General features: G+C 36.8%; 1 protein-coding gene across 6 annotated transcripts in view; it reads right to left on the bottom strand.

The window, feature by feature from the left end:
- The window catches only part of DENND6A (DENN domain containing 6A), a 49,512-nt gene that overhangs the window by 14,322 nt on the left and 17,833 nt on the right, over positions 1-17,357 (bottom strand). For 5 of the 6 annotated variants that reach the window (XM_072785751.1, XM_072785756.1, XM_072785755.1 and 2 more), the window contains 7 exons: positions 16,176-16,256; positions 13,887-13,992; positions 13,170-13,249; positions 11,830-11,892; positions 11,034-11,089; positions 3,545-3,667; positions 2,882-2,977 (listed from right to left, as the gene is read on the bottom strand). In XM_072785751.1, coding sequence (XP_072641852.1) covers positions 2,882-2,977; positions 3,545-3,667; positions 11,034-11,089; positions 11,830-11,892; positions 13,170-13,249; positions 13,887-13,992; positions 16,176-16,256 — 605 coding nt within the window. The remainder of the gene's footprint in view (positions 1-2,881; positions 2,978-3,544; positions 3,668-11,033; positions 11,090-11,829; positions 11,893-13,169; positions 13,250-13,886; positions 13,993-16,175; positions 16,257-17,357) is intronic. The other variant, XM_072785752.1, reaches the window with a different exon arrangement.

Here is a 17,357-nt window from a genome sequence, read left to right as displayed (position 1 = left end):
ACAAAGTGAGAAGAAGACATATGTTCCAGTGAAGAATAATTTATAATTTCTTTAGACTGAACAATAGATCATCTCTTCCCTCACTCAATGCATTACGTATCAACTGTCTGCCAGGCATCATGTTTAGGACCAGGCAAGTGAAGATGAAAAGACATGGTCTTTCTACGAGCATATAGAACGAAAAGCATACATACCCGATTACAATGCCACAAAGCAGAAAATAGAGAAGGTGGTATATAACATACGATAATTACAAAGGAGAAACGATGTCTATCAGGGTATTCAAAGACAGCTTTACCAGGGGTGCCAGGGTCGCTCAGTCTGTTAAGCATCCAACTCTTCAGTTCAGCTCAGGTCATGATCTCAGGGTCATGATCTTGGGGTCCTAAGACTGAGCCCCACATAGGGTTCCACACTCAGTAGAGTCTGCTTGAAGATTCACTCTCCCTCTCCCTCTGTCCCTCCCGCCACCTGCCCCCACCATGTGTGCACATGTTCTCTCCCTAACATAAAAAAATCGAAAAACAAAGACAGCTTCACCAAAGAGAGGACATTTGTGCAAAGATATGAAAGATGAATAGAAATTCTTTCCAAGTGGGTATGGGAGTTAAAGGTGATGCAGGAGAACAAATAGTATGAGCAAATCAATGAAATGAGATCATGGTGTGCTTGAAGAACTACAAATAGCTCAGCATTCCTACAGCATAAACCGAGAATGATAAACAGTCAGAAATGAAAGTAGATGGGCAGATGCTGGCCAGATTATTAAGTACCAAGTTAATACGCTAAGAAGTTTAAAAATCTTATAGGCATGGGCAGCCCGGGTGGCTTAGCGGTTTAGCGCCACCTTCAGCCCAGGGTGTGACCCTGGAGACCCAGGATGGAGTCCCACGTCAGGTTCCCTGCATGGAGCCTGCTTCTCCCTCTGCCTGTGTCTCTGCCTCTCTCTTTCTCTCTGTGTCTCTCATGAATAAATAAATAAAATCTTTAAAAAAATAAAATAAAAAAAATATCTTATAGCCAAATGGAAGGTACTAGAGAATCAAATGGAAGGATGCCACATGAATGAAAATGTAGGAAGATCACTCTAGGGGAAATCTGGAAGATGCTCTACAAAGAGGAGAAGGGTATTGTGGACATTGCTGCTATAAACATTGGGGTGCCCACAATAACCAAACTGTGGAAGGAGCCTTGGTGTCCATCGAAAGATGAATGGATAAAGAAGATGTGGTTTATGTATACAATGGAATATTACTCAGCCATTAGAAACAACAAATACCCACCATTTGCTTCAACGTGGATGGAACTGGAGGGTATTATGCTGAGTGAAGTAAGTCAATCGGAGAAGGACAAACATTATATGTTCTCATTCATTTGGGGAATATAAATAATAGTGAAAGGGAATAGAAGGGAAGGGAGAAGAAATGTGTGGGAAATATCAGAAAGGGAGACAGAACATAAAGACTCCTAACTCTGGGAAACGAACTAGGGGTGGTGGAAGGGGAGGAGGGTGGGAGGTGGGGGTGAATGGGTGACGGGCACTGAGGGGGGGCACTTGACGGGATGAGCACTGGGTGTTATTCTGTATGTTGGTAAATTGAACACCAATAAAAAATAAATTTATTAAAAAAAAGAAACAAAGAGGAGATGGGGTTTGGGAGAATGCAACAGCAGATATGACAAAGACTGGAAATAGTAAGAGCAGGAAGAGACTTTTGGGAAGCAGATAACAAATATTACTATGAGAGAGATTTAATGCTGTTGAATTGATGGAATTTGGTAAAACTTGATGTGGGGCATATTAAGAAGGAGAAATTTATGAAAACTTAAAGTTTTTGATAACTAAGTGAAAAGTAGTACCATTCATGAAAAGCAGCATGGGTTTAGGGAAGAAAACAAGGAGACAGAAGGAATTCAGTTTTATACATTTAGTTCAAGTGCCATTAAGATGTCCAGGTGGTAAAGTGGTAAAAAACAACAACAAAGCTCTGGACATAGGTCTGCACCTTGCAAAGATGTGGGCTAGGCAGATAAATTTCAGTCATCAGTATATGGGTGTTAACAGAGGCAGTGGATATAGATAAGATTCCTCAGAAAGAATTATCAGTCTGAAATCAGATCCCAGAACACAGCACTGAGAACACCAACATTTAAGGTGCTGGCAGAGACAGAGAGATCTGCACAGGAGACTGAGATGCCTCACCAGAGAGCCAGGTGAGACTGGTGTCAAGGATTAAAAAATGCTTTCAAGCTCAACAGCTTAAATGTCGTAAGAAAGGGAAGGCAGGAAAAATAGGGCAGAATGTGCTCATGGGGTTGGGCAGGAAGAGGGTCTTGATGACTATGCAAGAATGACTTAACTAGAGAAATCAACCAGCACACTGAGAAGCAACCAGAAAACCAAGAGGTAGAGACAGTAAATGGAGATTTTTGTTGTTATTCTAGAAATTTAGTTACGAAAAAAAAGGTGAGCAATAGAGCAGAAGCTAAGAGAGAAATGATAAGATAATTTTTCCCCTTTGACATACTGGGAAGAATTTTCATGTTTCCATGCTAATTCAACGAAGAGGAAGAAGAGGAAGAAGGAAAGGGAAGTTATAGAGCAAGAAGAGATAACTGATGCTGTAAGAGGCCCTGAAGTAAGGCAAGAAAACAGAACTCAAAGTATAGTCAGATGGCTATTAATGATAATACAGCTTCCACTAATAAAACTATTCAAAGAAATAAGATTGACAGCTGAAATGTAGAAGTATTATAAGCAGCTCCTAAAACCTTCCTTTATAAAATCAAGGTGCCAATAAGCTCAAGATTTAATTTTAACATAATTTGGTTATATTATACAGGTAATACTTGGTCAATAAAAGTTATTTTGTTTACTCACGGGGCTTGAGTACGAGTAGTATATTCTTTGAATTCACTGTCATGAATAGTGAAATAAGGTCGGAAGTCACTGAAGTACTTTAATGGAGAAATACAGCTGTGGAGCAAGAAGAATATTTAAAACAAAGGGCACAAAAATTAAAGGCCCTACTCAATAACTATAAAACATCAATACACTCAGTATACTTAACAATGTAATAATTTATTTCAGTAAACAGCAAATTCATTTTAGAAAACCAGAAAGACAGTGGAAATGTGTAATAATGTGGAATAGTGTGTTGAAAAAAACACTAGACTTGGGGCTGAAGATGGGGTAAAACTCTGGCATTCTCATTCCCCAGTTAATACATCTTTTACTAGACACTGACTATTCACGCAACTAATATTTGTCAGGTGCCAGCTTTGTCTAAGTGAATGAATGTTTACTAAGTGAATGAATGTTGTCTAAGTGAATGAATGTTACTGTCTAAGTGAATGAATGTTTACTGGAACCTGGTTCCAGCCCTCATGGAGCCTGAATTAATTTTCTCATCCATGAAACAGTACAATCATGAGCATAGCCTTCTAACAAGGCAGGCAGTTGTGTGGATCAACGCAATCAGTGTGCAAACATATCACAGGTGGGAAAATGCAACTATCACCATCAAGAACCAAATATACTCACTTAACAAGTGCCAATACAGTCTCTGATGACTCTGATGGTGATGGTGCCATGACCACAAGGGGCTCCCCCAACAGAACCAGCTCCCAAAGCATCTGACTATGAAGGAAAACTGGGCAGAAACATCTGAAAGATATTTATACAGTAAAAGTGTTATTTATCCAATTGTTTTTTCTTTTAATTCTTAGGTAATAGTTCTAAAAATTTCATATTGATATAAATCCTTCCAGCTATTTATACCTTGTTGTGATATACAAATTCATTTAGAATACAGTAATGCATAAGTCCCTTTTATCCACATAAAAACATACCAATTTGACTCATTCCAATTTTTAGAAAATCAAATGCAATATATTGACACACAAATGGCTAACAAATAATAAAAGCATATAAAATAATTAAATTGTACCATATGTAGACCTATTTCATAATATTGCTCTCTTTCATTTGCATTTCTATTCTGAATATTTTGAAGAAAACAAGAAAAATTAATTTTCCAAAGGATGTTCACAGAATGTACTTATTTTAAAAGCTAATGCTGGAGATCCCTGGGTGGCTCAGCGGTTTGGTGCCTGCTTTTGGCCCAGGGCATGATCCTGGAGACCCAGGACCGAGTCCCACATCAGGCTCCCAGCATGGGGCCTGCTTCTCTGTCTGTCTGTGTCTCTGCTTCTCTCTCTCTCTGTGTCTTTCATGAATGAATGGATAAATAAAATCTTTAAAAAATAAAAATAAATAAATAAAAGCTAATGCTGGGCAGCCTGGGTGGCTCAGCAGTTTGGTGCTACCTTCGGCCCAGGGTGTGATCTTGGAGACCTGGGACTGAGTCCCGCGTCGGGCTCCAGGTATGGAGCCTGCTTCTCCCTCTGCCTATCTGTGTCTCTGCATCTCTCTGTGTCTCTCATGAATAAATAAATAAAATCTTAAAAAAAAAAAAAAAGCTAATGCTTTCAGGGCATCTGGGTGGCTCAATGGGTTAAGCATCTGACTTAGGCTCAGGTCATGATCTCCAGGTCCTGGGATCTAGTCCCACATTGGGCTCTCAGCTCAGCGGGGAGTCTGCTTGTCCTTTTCCCTCTGCTCCTCCCCATGCTTGTGCTTTCCACCCCCCTCTTTTTCAAATAAATAAATAAAAATCTTTTAAAATTTTTAAAAATAAAAGCTACTAGTTTCATATTAAAAAATGATGAAAACAAATCACAAGGGGAAGTTCTAATGCTAAACAATAGAATGATTTCCTGGGCATATCCTTCCCTTACAAAAATGTTCCTTATTTTTATAGGAGCCCTGGAATTAGATGGAAGCCTATCAGGACACAACTCTGGTACACTACTTAGCCTCAGACATTTGGTAACATACTTACTTAGTAATTTCCTCCTATTAGGGTAATGATGTTTCCTAGTAGATTAGAAAATATCTACTTATAAAAATCATAACCAATCTACCTAGTTGAAAACACATACACAAAGAGAAGGAAGGAAGGAAGAATGCTTAAGTGCAAAAATATAAAACATATTTGTGAAATGGAAATTAGGGAAAGTTAATTTTAACTATTCAAAGGCAAGAAAAAATGTGAAGGAAGTAGGAAAAAAAGAAACGAACAAAAACAAAATAATAAACAGTTCAAGGATAAAGCAAGGGAGCTCTTCTTCCTCTTTCTTTCCTAAACAATTTGATCCTAAAGCAGAACATGTGCATGGTAGGTACCTCTGCCAGGAAGGAAAGGAAGACATGTTGGTTCAGAGGAGGGTGAGAGGGCCTATGTGAGATGAGGGAGATATTCACATGGAGGAGGTGGCTTCCTGTGGGGCTTTTGGAACCCAAATGTGGTGAAGAAGGTGTACATGTGTGGAGGTAATCTGATTTGGGGTGACAGAGACCAAGAAGTGTGAGAGGCCTGGAGGAGCATACTGGTATAGGGTATCAGAAGTGTGCTGATGTTGCCCATGGTGGGACATAAGAGCAGGGGAAATAGGGTGTTCACATGGAGAGGCCTGGAAAGAGGTGTAGAAGCACAGTAAGATAGGGAGGGCATTCCTATTGGGCAGCCAGAGCACAAGAAAGGTGAGGATGGCATCCATATGAAGAGAGGGCCTATGTACAACATAGAAGCCTAAATGGGGTAGGAGAATAACCACATGGGGGTCAATCTGGCATGCGTAGAGACTGGGAAGGTTAAAGAAGGTAATCCACGAAGAAGGGCAGCTGGGTATGGAGTGTCAGAGCCTAAAAAGGGTAAGAAAATCATTAGCACAGAGGAGAGGGTTTAAGCAGAGATGACAGATTGGTTACTAACAAGGACCAATCAAATAAATAAATTAAGGATAATAAGAGGTAGTTCCTCAGAAAGGGAAAAGAAATACAAATACAGAAAGGGAGAACACTAGAATGAATCCTGTCTTGTAGGATTGGAATTGGGGGTAGTGGTGTGACTTTATGGTTTTCAATATAGATAGATATAAAAATAAATATAGGTGATCCTTGGGTGGCTCAGCGGTTTGGCGCCTGCCTTTGGCCCAGGGTGTGATCCTTGGAGTCCCGGGATCGAGTCCCACATCAGGCTTCCTGTGTGGAGCCTGCTTCTCCCTCTGCCTGTGTCTCTGCCTCTCTCTCTCTCTCTCACTGTGTCTCTCCTGAATAAATAAAATCTTTTATATATATATATATTCAAAAATGTATATATATATATTATATATCAGCATGTATGTATGCACCCCTTTACAAATATATATATATCCCCTATATATATAATATGTATCCCCTAGCTCTGTCCACTGGGAGGGCCTAAAATCAGTGATATCCCAATAGCAATGAGTAAAACTAGTACCCAGATCTTGGCTTCTGAATCCTATTCTCCACTAAAAAAAAAAGTAGAGAAATGGCTGAATCCAGAGCTAGGGAGGAAAAAAATACAAGATAATCTTGGAACCCAAAAGGACTGAAAACATATGTCCATACAAAGGCTTATACACAAATGTTCATAGTAGCATTACACATAATTGCTAAAAAGTAAAAACCATCTGAATGTCCCTCAGTGAATTAATGAATAAACAAAATATGGTATATCCACACAATGGAACATCATAAAATGAACAAACAATTCATTGCTACTGCATGGATAAACCACAAAAATGATATGCTAAGTAAAAGAAAGATGCAAAAAGCCACAGATTTTATTATTCTATTTATATGGTTTGGCCAGAATAGGCAAATCTATAGAAATCAAAAGTAGATTAGTGATTTCCAGGGGCTGGGGGGAAAGAAGAAATGGGAAATAATTGCCACTAGGAACAGGATTACTTTTTGAAGTGATCAAATGTTCTAGAACTAGATAGTAGTGATGCACAACTTTGGGAATATAGTAAAAACCACTGAACTCTATATTTTTGAAAGAGTGAATATTATGGTCTGTGAATTATATATCAATTTTTTTAATTAAAAAAGAACAGATTAGCCTGGAACATCTTACACAAGAAAGCAAGGAAGTGTTTAAAGAATGACAAGAATAAAAAAAAAAAAAATAGAGGCCATTTGAAGTGAGACAGGTCTTACTAGCCAAGTTGAGGACAACTGAAAAATCAAATGAGAATAATGGACTTTAATAACCTATTGAAAAACCAGGAAACCAACAGTCCATATGGATATACACAGTATGATGTTTTAAAATATTTCTAAAAATTCTTTGATACCTCCTTTAAAAATGAAGCCTAATTCTCCCTTTCTTAGCTGTGGGCTCAATTAATGGCTTACCTGTAATGAACTGAATGAAGACCGTACACAACTTTGAAGGTTGGGTCATAAAAGACATATTGGCTTTAGCCTGGTCTCAGATCATTCTGAATACTGTGAGAACATTCAAGCTGCCCTATGGCCAGGTCCACATGGCTAGAAATGAGGCCTCCTGCTAGCAGCCACAAGGAACTGTGACCTCCAGCCAGAAGCCAAGTAAGTAAGCCTTTAAGGGAAATAGATCCTCCAGCCGAGACCCTCATGCCCCATTTGTCCAACTGACTAGAATCCTGGCTGATATCTTGACTGTAACTACATAAGAGATCTAGAGCTAGAACCATCTAGTGAAGCTGTCCCCAGATTCCTAACCCTCAGAAGCTATATTAAGTAATATTTGTTCTTTTAAGCCTCAAGTATAAGGGTAACACAGTTACCCACAGATAACACAAAGTGCCCTATACAAAATAATCACAAGAAGGAAAACAAATAGTTTATCAATTAAGAAGCTTGGAGAATATCACAAAGTAAACATCATCAGTAATGAAGCAAGTTATCTCCTTGCCAAAGACACAGAGCTTGAATCTAATTTGAGTAAATCACAAACAAATCTAAATTGAGGGATTTCCTGTAAAATAACTGTCCTGTAATACACAAGATGCTCAAGTGTATGAAAGAAAGATTGAGGATCTATTCCAGAATGAGAGAGAGAGAAACTGCAGAGGCATGACAAGTAAGTACAATAGGTAATTCTGAACTAGATAGTGTTGTGACAACTGGTGACATCTGAATTAATGGTATTAATTTATCAATGTTAATTTCCCAATTTTGATGGCTGCATTAGCAAGACTTGACCCAGCACAAAGGAGATAGATCCCTACATTCAACTGCATTTCTGCCACTCCGCTTCAAACACCTTTCCAGGTCTCAGTCCTTTGCTCTCAAGCTTATTACTCTTGGTATAAAAATATCACCTTCAATATGAGTGATAAACACTTATTCACATGAATAAACCTACAATGTAAGTTCTCTACATACAAAACAAAGACTGTTGTCCTGAATGAAGGACACATCTGAGTGTCAGATATTAAATGCTCAGCACAGCACTATCTCTGTGTAAGCCTATCATGTTTGACTTCTAGTTTTCTCACCTTCTGAGCAACAATGAAAAAACAACAAACTCACTCAACTTTTTTTTGAGATTTTATTTATTTAAGAGAGAGAGAGAGAGAGAGTGTCCTACCTAGAGTAGGGGGAGGGGCAGGAGAGAGAAAGAGAATCTCAAGCAGACTCCTTACTGAGCATGGTGCCAGATATCTGGCTCCACCTCACAACCTTGAGGTCATGACCTGAGCAGGAGGCTTGCCCGACTGAGCCATCCAGGTGCCCTTCACTTGTCCTACTTTAAAAACAAGAACATGTCATTCATAATCAGAAGAAAAGATACAAGCTAATAAAAAGTGTCAGTGGTAGGAATAATTACCAGAAAAGCAAAGACAACTGATAATAAACTGAAAAGCATTTAGATTTGTACCCAGCAGTTCAAAAGAAAACATGTCTAGTAACCAAACTTTGTTAACTTATGCCAATTCTTTAATTTATTCCTAAGTATCAAAAGTATAAATGGTAGGGGTGCCTGAATAGCTCAGATAGTTAAAGGGACTGACTCTTGGTTTCAGCTCAGGTCATGATCTCAGGGTCATGAGACTGAGCCCCACGTGGGGCTCTGTGACATGCATGAAGCTTGCTTAGGATTCTCTCTTCCTCTCCCTTTGCCCCCTCCCACCTGCTTGTGTGCAGGTGCTCTCTCTCTCTCTCTCTAAAACAAGAGGGGGGGGCACCTGGGTGGCTCAGTCTGTTAAGCATTTGCCTTTGGATAGAGCCCCACATCTGGCTCCCTGCTCAGCAAGGAGTCTGCTTCTCCCTCTGCCCCTCCCCCAGCTCGTGCTCTCTCTCTCTCTCAAATAAATAAAATCTTTTTTAAAAAAGTAAAATAGTAAAAAAGAAAAAAAAAAGTAAAATAGTATGCATCCTTCTTAGTATATTTTTCCTGTGATATTATTCCTTTATTTGGGGGACACTCCCTCTTTTCATTCTAAGAATGCTACAATATTTAATTTTTAATTTTTATTTTTAAAAATTTTTTTACAATATTTAATTTTTAAAAGAAAACCAATTTTTAAAATAAGATTTATAATTTACATACAGTAAAATTCACATTTAATAAAGATATAGAACACTTCCATCACTCCAAAGCTTCCCTTGTCCCCTTTGTAGTTGATTTCCCTCCCCCACTCCTAGGCAACCACTGATTTGATGCCTTTCCCTTTTCTAGAATATCATGTAAATGGAATCATTCAGTAAGTAGCTCTTTAATATCTGGCTCCTTTCAGTAAGCATGATGCTTCTGAGAGTCCCCTACACTGCAGACTGTATCAAGGTGCACTCTTTTTTTTTAATTGCTAAGTAGTATTCCACGTACATGCATAATCACAATTTGTTTATCCATTTACCAAGTTATGGACATTTGCATTGTTTCCAGTTTTAGGCTGGTATCAATAGAGCTGCTATAAATATTTGCATACAGGTCTTTGTGTGGATATGTGCTTTCATATTTATTGGGGTAAATTCCTAGAAGTGGGATTACAGAGCTGTGCTAGGACCAAGTGTATAAAACCAATCAAGCATATAAAACTAACCACTCTCTGAAGCAGTCCATGCAGTTTAAAGGTCACACATCCACAAAAGTCTATACACACAAAAAAACCAAACCCGAGAACCCATTCTAAATCTTTTACATGACTCTCAATTACATGTATTACTATTTAGGAACTGCTCAGCAGGGGATCCCTGGGTGGCGCAGCGGTTTAGCGCCTGCCTTTGGCCCAGGGCGCGATCCTGGAGACCTGGGATCGAGTCCCACGTCGGGCTCCCGGTGCATGGAGCCTGCTTCTCCCTCTGCCTGTGTCTCTGCCTCTCTCTCTCTCTCTCTCTGTGTGACTATCATAAATAAATAAAAATATTAAAAAAAAAAAAAAAGAACTGCTCAGCAACAGCAATGGTTTCTCAAGCTGGAGTACACAGCAGAACTGCCTAGGAGCTGGAACTTGAGCATCAATGATTTCTCTTCAGCTGGTCTGGGCAAAGCACAGGCACCAGTACTTTTTCCTTTTATAAGTGTTAGATTCTCTTTCCCTTTTTTAAATTTTGCATCATGAAAAGTCTCAAACATACAGAAAAATAAAGACAGTAGTGTAAGAACCCTCATTTATATGTCTAGAGTTAACAATATCTTACCATTTTTACTTTATTAGTTTTTTTTTCTTACTGAAGTATTTTTAGAGTCTCAGGCTCTACTGACTGAGCTAGCAAGGCACTTCTCATCGAAGTATTTTAAAATAAAATACAAACTGCATGGCATTTCATCTCAAAATACTTAAAAATGCATCTCTAAAAAGTAAGTCCATTTTCTTACATCATTACAATACCATTCTCACACCAAACCAAACAAAAAATAATTTGTTTCTACCATGTAATACCCAATCTATATCCAGATTTCCCTATCAAAGCTCATAATTACAGTCAGGGATGAACCACTGATTTATAATATGTGAAATATAATGCGTATTTTCTTCCAGTGTTTTGTTTTGTTTTTTTTACCTATCTTCCTTCCAGTTTTTTCCATATGTAAGAAAATATTCATTTTCTAAAGAAATTCAAAACAATATCACAAAGTAAAAGAGAAAAGGGAGTTAATAAAATTTACCTGAAAAGATCCACCTCATGAACAGTAGGTAAAATAACAGATATATGTGTGTCTGCCTGAGATAAAAAAGAAAGAGTAAAAAAGATGTCACTAAAATTGACAGTAATTGATTCTGAAAAGATCTATCTTGTGATCAATAAGCCATGTTGCCCTATCTTTTGATTCCCTTCCTCCAGGAACAGCTACAAAGAAAAGGGGTCTTAGCAATCTCCCCTAACACAGTAGAAGATCAAAGATGAAAGATTCCTTGGATAAAGTACTAATCCAATAATCAGATGTCAGATTAATTCACAACTGCATGAAATACTATCGTAACACTAGTTGATACATATAACAGGCAAAATTAGTTTTCCCACTGTTTTCCATTTTAATTCGCTTCAAACAATGGGAGTGCTAATACACCAGCTGAAACATTTCAAATAAAAACTTCAGCCCCACCCATGAACAGATGTAGCTTTGGGGGAAATGAAAGACAATCATAACTACAGAATCCTTTGACTGAGTTTCCTACAAACAAGTCTGTTGACTACTCTTCTAAGAGGGTTTTTGTATTTTCCCCTAGACCTCACTGTAACAGTATATATTCTGAGTTCTCTAGTATCTACCAGATAACAAGAAAAACAATCTGAGAAACATTAGAAAGTTTATTATCAATTCATTACAAAATTATTTAATGGAGTATTTCAGTAATATTCAGAAATATATCATAAACTCAAGAAACTCTGCATTTGCTAGTTTAAGAATTCGGTTAAGGAGACTATATATGCTAGATTACTCTGCTACAGTACCACACTACCTGCTGAGTTAACTGCGCTATTTGAGTTGTCCCAGGCTTGTCATGACATGTGGGAATCCGTACCTTAAAGAGAAAGAGAAGAAATTAACTTTGGATATAAAAGAGAAGAATGTCCTTTATATAATTTGTGAGTCCCATTACAATGAGGGATCATAAACTCTCTTAACCACTAAAAAAGTACACTCAGCAATGCCTAAAAAGCCATAAAAACAAAGTATTTATATCAGACTTAAAAACTACAGTCCTATTTATCTTTAGTCACAGCAGAAAGTTAAGTGAACTGAGATCTCCATATTCCCAGACACATGGAAATCACTAACTCGCTGAGAAGCAAATGTGCTGAAAAACAGAAAAAGGGCATCAGCTTCATACTGCTTCTTGTTTATTGTTCCAATCTTTGCTTCATTAATATACACACACCCAAACACACCCTCTCAAGCTTGCCCAACTATGGGATAAATCTAACAGGAAATCATGAGAACTCTCAACCTAGAGCTATGAGTACTACTTTTGATGATCTCCCAGGGAAAAAACAGAACACATCCTACAGAAGTGAGTACATCTAAAAACAGAGCATTGCCAAAAATAAGTCCAACTTGAAAATGAATTGCAAGAGCACTTAGAGAACATTCATACAAAGCCTAGAGCAAAATGTAAATTCATTGGGAAAAAAAGAAAAAAAGAAAAAGAAAGCAAAAGTGAATAGAGCACAATACCCTGGGATAGACATGTCTGGTCTAACACTATACATCAAGAAGATCATTTAAAACTAAGAACCACGGCTTTCCTAATTTATTTTCATTTTTACTAATTTATACTCAATTCGACAAGTATTCTGCAATGCCACCCATCTCTGGAGGGCCATGGAGTTGCAGAAGTCTAGAAGGTGACTTTTTTTTTTTTTTTTTTAAAGATTGTATTTATTTATTCATGAGAGACCAGAGGGAGAGGCAGACACATAGGCAGAGGGAGAAGCAGGCTCCCCGCAGGGAGCCTGATGCGGGACTCAATCCCAGGACAACCTGAGCCAAAGACAGGTGTTCAACCACTGAGCCACCCAGGTACCCCTAGAAGGTGGCATGGTGGCATTTACATTCACATGTATTATATAAGAATGATACCTCCATGTAAACTCTACAGGATGAAATGGGACAGATGGCCCCTGGAGTTATGTGACTAATGACTCTGCAACAGAATGGACTATGGTATCACTTTACTCCTCACATACAAATGAAAGCAGTAATAGTACTGAACATCATTAGGAAGTTAAAAAGCAAAACTCATCTATAAACTTCCTAGAGTTCCTCAGAAAAAGAGACAAATGAAATAAAAGGTATTACCTTCATTACAACCCCCATAATAGGCAGATGTAATGTCTTCCCTGGCACTGGGGCAGGCCATCGATCAACATCATTACAAGCTGAAAAATAAAACATTTCCTTATTATAAGTTCAAATATTAAAATATGAAAAATGGAACATTAGAAATTAGAACTCCACTTTCCATAGAACTCCACTTTCCACTTCCTTCCTTGGAAGGTGGAGGATAAAAGGTAAAAGAAAAAAAAAAAGGTAAAAGAAAAGTAGTGAAAATATCTTACATATACCAGAAATATACCTGTGTTCTAGGATATGAATTGGTTTATAAATTTTTTAAAAGCAAAAAAAAAACAATAGGTTTAAAAAAGAGAGTTTTCCTATTCTCTAACAAAATTAACTACAAAAGCATACCACCTGATAGAGGTCTCTGTATTGAGGAACATAAAGATTTCCGTTTAAACAGTATTCTAAGAAGCAAAACTGTCAACTCCATATTTATTATTATCCTAATAAATAGGCATCATCTCTGTTGCAAAAGGAGACAATAACAGATATGGTCTTGGGTGTTGTTAGGTAAAGGTGCAGAATAGTTTTGTACATCTCTCTCTTCTACCATATAGCCCTTAAAATTCTTAACTAATTTTTTTAGAAAGCCAACTTTATAATTATCAGCCATTTCTAGCAAAATTCTTTAAACTCCTTCATAAAGGTATCTAACTCATACAATGTTTAACTTACCTGCTTCCAAATAAGGTTCACTCTTTTCAAAATACTCTGGTGCTATTTGTTTGAGCACAGTATGAAAAAAATGAATATAAGGTAGTTTGCTGATCAAAACCAAGGACTGGAGAGAAAAAAGAAACATAGTTGTTTTTTTTTTTTAATTTTCCTAATGATTGTAATTTAAACTTGTCATTTCTTACATACTCAATTACTAGCAAGCTAAAATCAGCAAAAAGTGTGGATTTTGAAATAAAGCTTTTGCAGTGGATGGTTAAAAGAAAAACTACATAAAACTATAGTCGCAGAATGTAAAAAGTTTAACCTAGTACCAAACCTTAAGAGCATAAGGACACATTCACAGATTCTCCTGCTCTTCAGGAAAAAGAATTTCCTAACAGACAAATGTCATGGATAATTTCCAAAGCCTCACTACTATTTTCATTAGCAAAGCAGTATTAAGAATTAGCTAGATGAACTCTTCCTAATACTGAAAGAGCAAACTGTTATGCTTTTTTTCAAACTAAGACCTATGATTGTTCTATTTTAGTTTTCAACAGTTACAGCCATATACTTAGAAATTGAGACTTGGGGTGCCCAGGTGGCTCAGTGGGTTAAGCACTGACTCCTGATTTCAGCTCAGATTGTGATCTCAGGGTCCTGGGATCAAGCCCACATCAGGGTCTGTGCTCAGCATGGAGTCTGCTTGTCTTTCTCCCTCTGCTTCTCCGCCACAGTGTGCTTTCTCTCTCAAATAAATAAATAAGTAAAATCTTAAAAAAAATTGTGACTCTATAGTTGGATCATTTCAGACATGAATTATGCCATTCTTTTAAATCTATTTTTCTTGAAAACTCCTTTTTACTTTTCCATCCAATATCAAGTAGTAGTCAATGCACATTCTAGTTACAAAAGGTAAAAGTGTGTCCCAGTTAGCTGGGATTAAATCAGAACCAATTTTTTATTTTTTAAACTGGTGGTTGGAAATTTTTTTAAGGTTTATTTATTTATTTATTTATTTATTTATTTATTTATTTATTTATTTATTTATTTATTTATTTATTTATTTATTTATTTATTTATTTATTTATTTATTTATTTATTTATTTATTTATTTATTTATTTATTTATTTATTTATTTATTTATTTATTTATTTATTTATTTATTTATTTATTTATTTATTTATTTATTTATTTATTTATTTATTTATGTAATCTCTATACGAAACATGGGCTTAAACTAATAACCCCAAGATCAGGAGTCGCATACTCTTCTGACTGAGCCAGCCAGGTGCACCCAACTTTTTTTAAGAAAATAAAATAATTGTACGTTTAGAGTGGAAATAGTAATGACTAAGATGTTGCTGAGGTGTATTTACTGACTCTCAGCAGTTTATTTTTTATTTTTATTTTTAAAAGATTTTATTTATTTATTCATGAGAGACACAGGCAGAGGGAGAAGCAGGCTCCATGCAAGAAGCCCGATGTGGGACTTGATCCTGGGACCCTGGGATCACGCCCGGAGCCAAAGGCAGATGCTCAACCACTGAGCCACCCAGGCATCCCAACTCTTAGCAGTTTAAAAAAGATACTGCAGGTTGTTATTAGCTGTAACAATACTACAATCATCTGTTTATTCTTTCTCTCATTCCAAAATGTGAGAAAAAAATTTTTTTAAGATTTATTTATTTATGGGATCCTTGGGTGGCGCAGTGGTTTGGCGCCTGCCTTTGGCCCAGGGCGCGATCCTGGAGACCCGGGATCGAATCCCACGTCGGGCTCCCGGTGCATGGAGCCTGCCTCTCCCTCTCTCTCTCTCTCTGTGACTATCATAAATAAATAAATAAAAATTAAAAAAAAAAGATTTATTTATTTATGATAGACATAGAGAGAGAGAGAGAGGCAGAGACACAGGAGGAGGGAGAAGCAGGCTCCATGCTGGGATCCCGACACGGGACTCAATCCCAGGACCCCAGGATCACGCCCTGGGCCAAAGGTAGGTGCTAAACTGCTGAGCCACCCAGGGATCCCCCCAAAATGTGAAAATTAAGCAGATTCTTTTGGCTTTTGACAGTTTCATATAGTATCCATAATTTACCATCAGGAATTTAGCACAGAGATAGCAGAAAAGCAAAATTCAATACTATTTTAAAATCTAGGGACAGGTGTCTATAATTTAAAAAAAAAGTAAGTTGTAATATGTTTAAAGATAAAATATCAAAGACTTTAAAGACCATTCATCCTCACAGTTTCCATTTTTCTAGCCGTAATATAAAAATATTTTTCCTTAGTATATACAAAATTTACCTTCTGGAAGTAGCCTCTTTTTAGACTTTTATCTCGAACTTGTCGGAAATACACATATCCATAAAAATAAGCAGGATCCTTCTATGAAAGAAATGACAAAAAAATACATATTGCTATCCTTTAATATTAACATAACACTGCTTTATAAACCTGAACTGAAATATGATTTATACACAAAGAGCTAGTTACTCAGCTTATTCATACCAGTTAGTAGAAGTCAGGAAACAATCAAATTCTATGTTTTCCCCAATGCTATATGTATATTTTTAAATTGTACCTATAATTGAGTTAGGGGTCAGTCTTAATAAAATGAAGTATCCTAATGTAAAATTTCAAAAGATAGAGAAAAGGAGTTAAATTGCCAATCTGAATCTTACAAAGCCAGTTCTATTTTTACCTAATAAAAATGAAACACTAAAATGTTTATCAAAAATAACTTGAAAGTAACTCTTACTTATTAATTAGTTATTAATTAACTTGAGGTTATTAATTCTATAATCTAAAGAGGGATAAAAACAAAGCTCAAAGCGGGTTCTATGTAGAAAGTACAAAGTGTCACAAGGAGGCCAAGAGGAAAGAGATTACCTCTATCTGGGGATCAGTAAAGATTTCATAGAGGAAGCTATTTTCAAATTGGGCATTGAAAGATGGATATGATTTAAACAGAGACAAAGACAGTTCAGATTTGAGCAAAAATATGCAGACAGAAAAATACAAGCTACCTCAGGAAAAAAGCACATAATTCAGTTTGGCTAAAATATGCCACATGTATATAAAAGGAGATAAAGTTAAAAATTGGAAAGGTAAAGGTCTTATTTTGGAAGGCCCAAAAAGTAAAGATAAGGAAATAGTTAACTATCATTAGCTCTTTACTCATTAAGCAATAAATAGTCACTTTATATTTTTATGTAATACGCATGTATACTTTAGTTAGCAGCACTGTGTAATATATATTACATTGAAAAAAAAAACATAAAAGATGGGATGTCTTTGGGCAAATTTCTTATCCTCAACAGCCATCAATTTCCTCATTTGCAAAAGGAACTCTCTCAGAACACTGTAAGGAGGATCAATAACACGCACTTATTAATACAGTGCCTAGAACATAACAAGCTTCAATAATTAGTAGCTATTATTAACAGTTGAAAGAATATGTTAATAGCAATATCAAAAGATCATGGA

Source organism: Canis lupus, chromosome 19 (assembly GCF_048164855.1).
Source record: "Canis lupus baileyi chromosome 19, mCanLup2.hap1, whole genome shotgun sequence".
In the NCBI taxonomy this organism is placed as follows: domain Eukaryota; kingdom Metazoa; phylum Chordata; class Mammalia; order Carnivora; family Canidae; genus Canis; species Canis lupus.
This window is presented reverse-complemented; position numbering and strand designations above follow the sequence as displayed.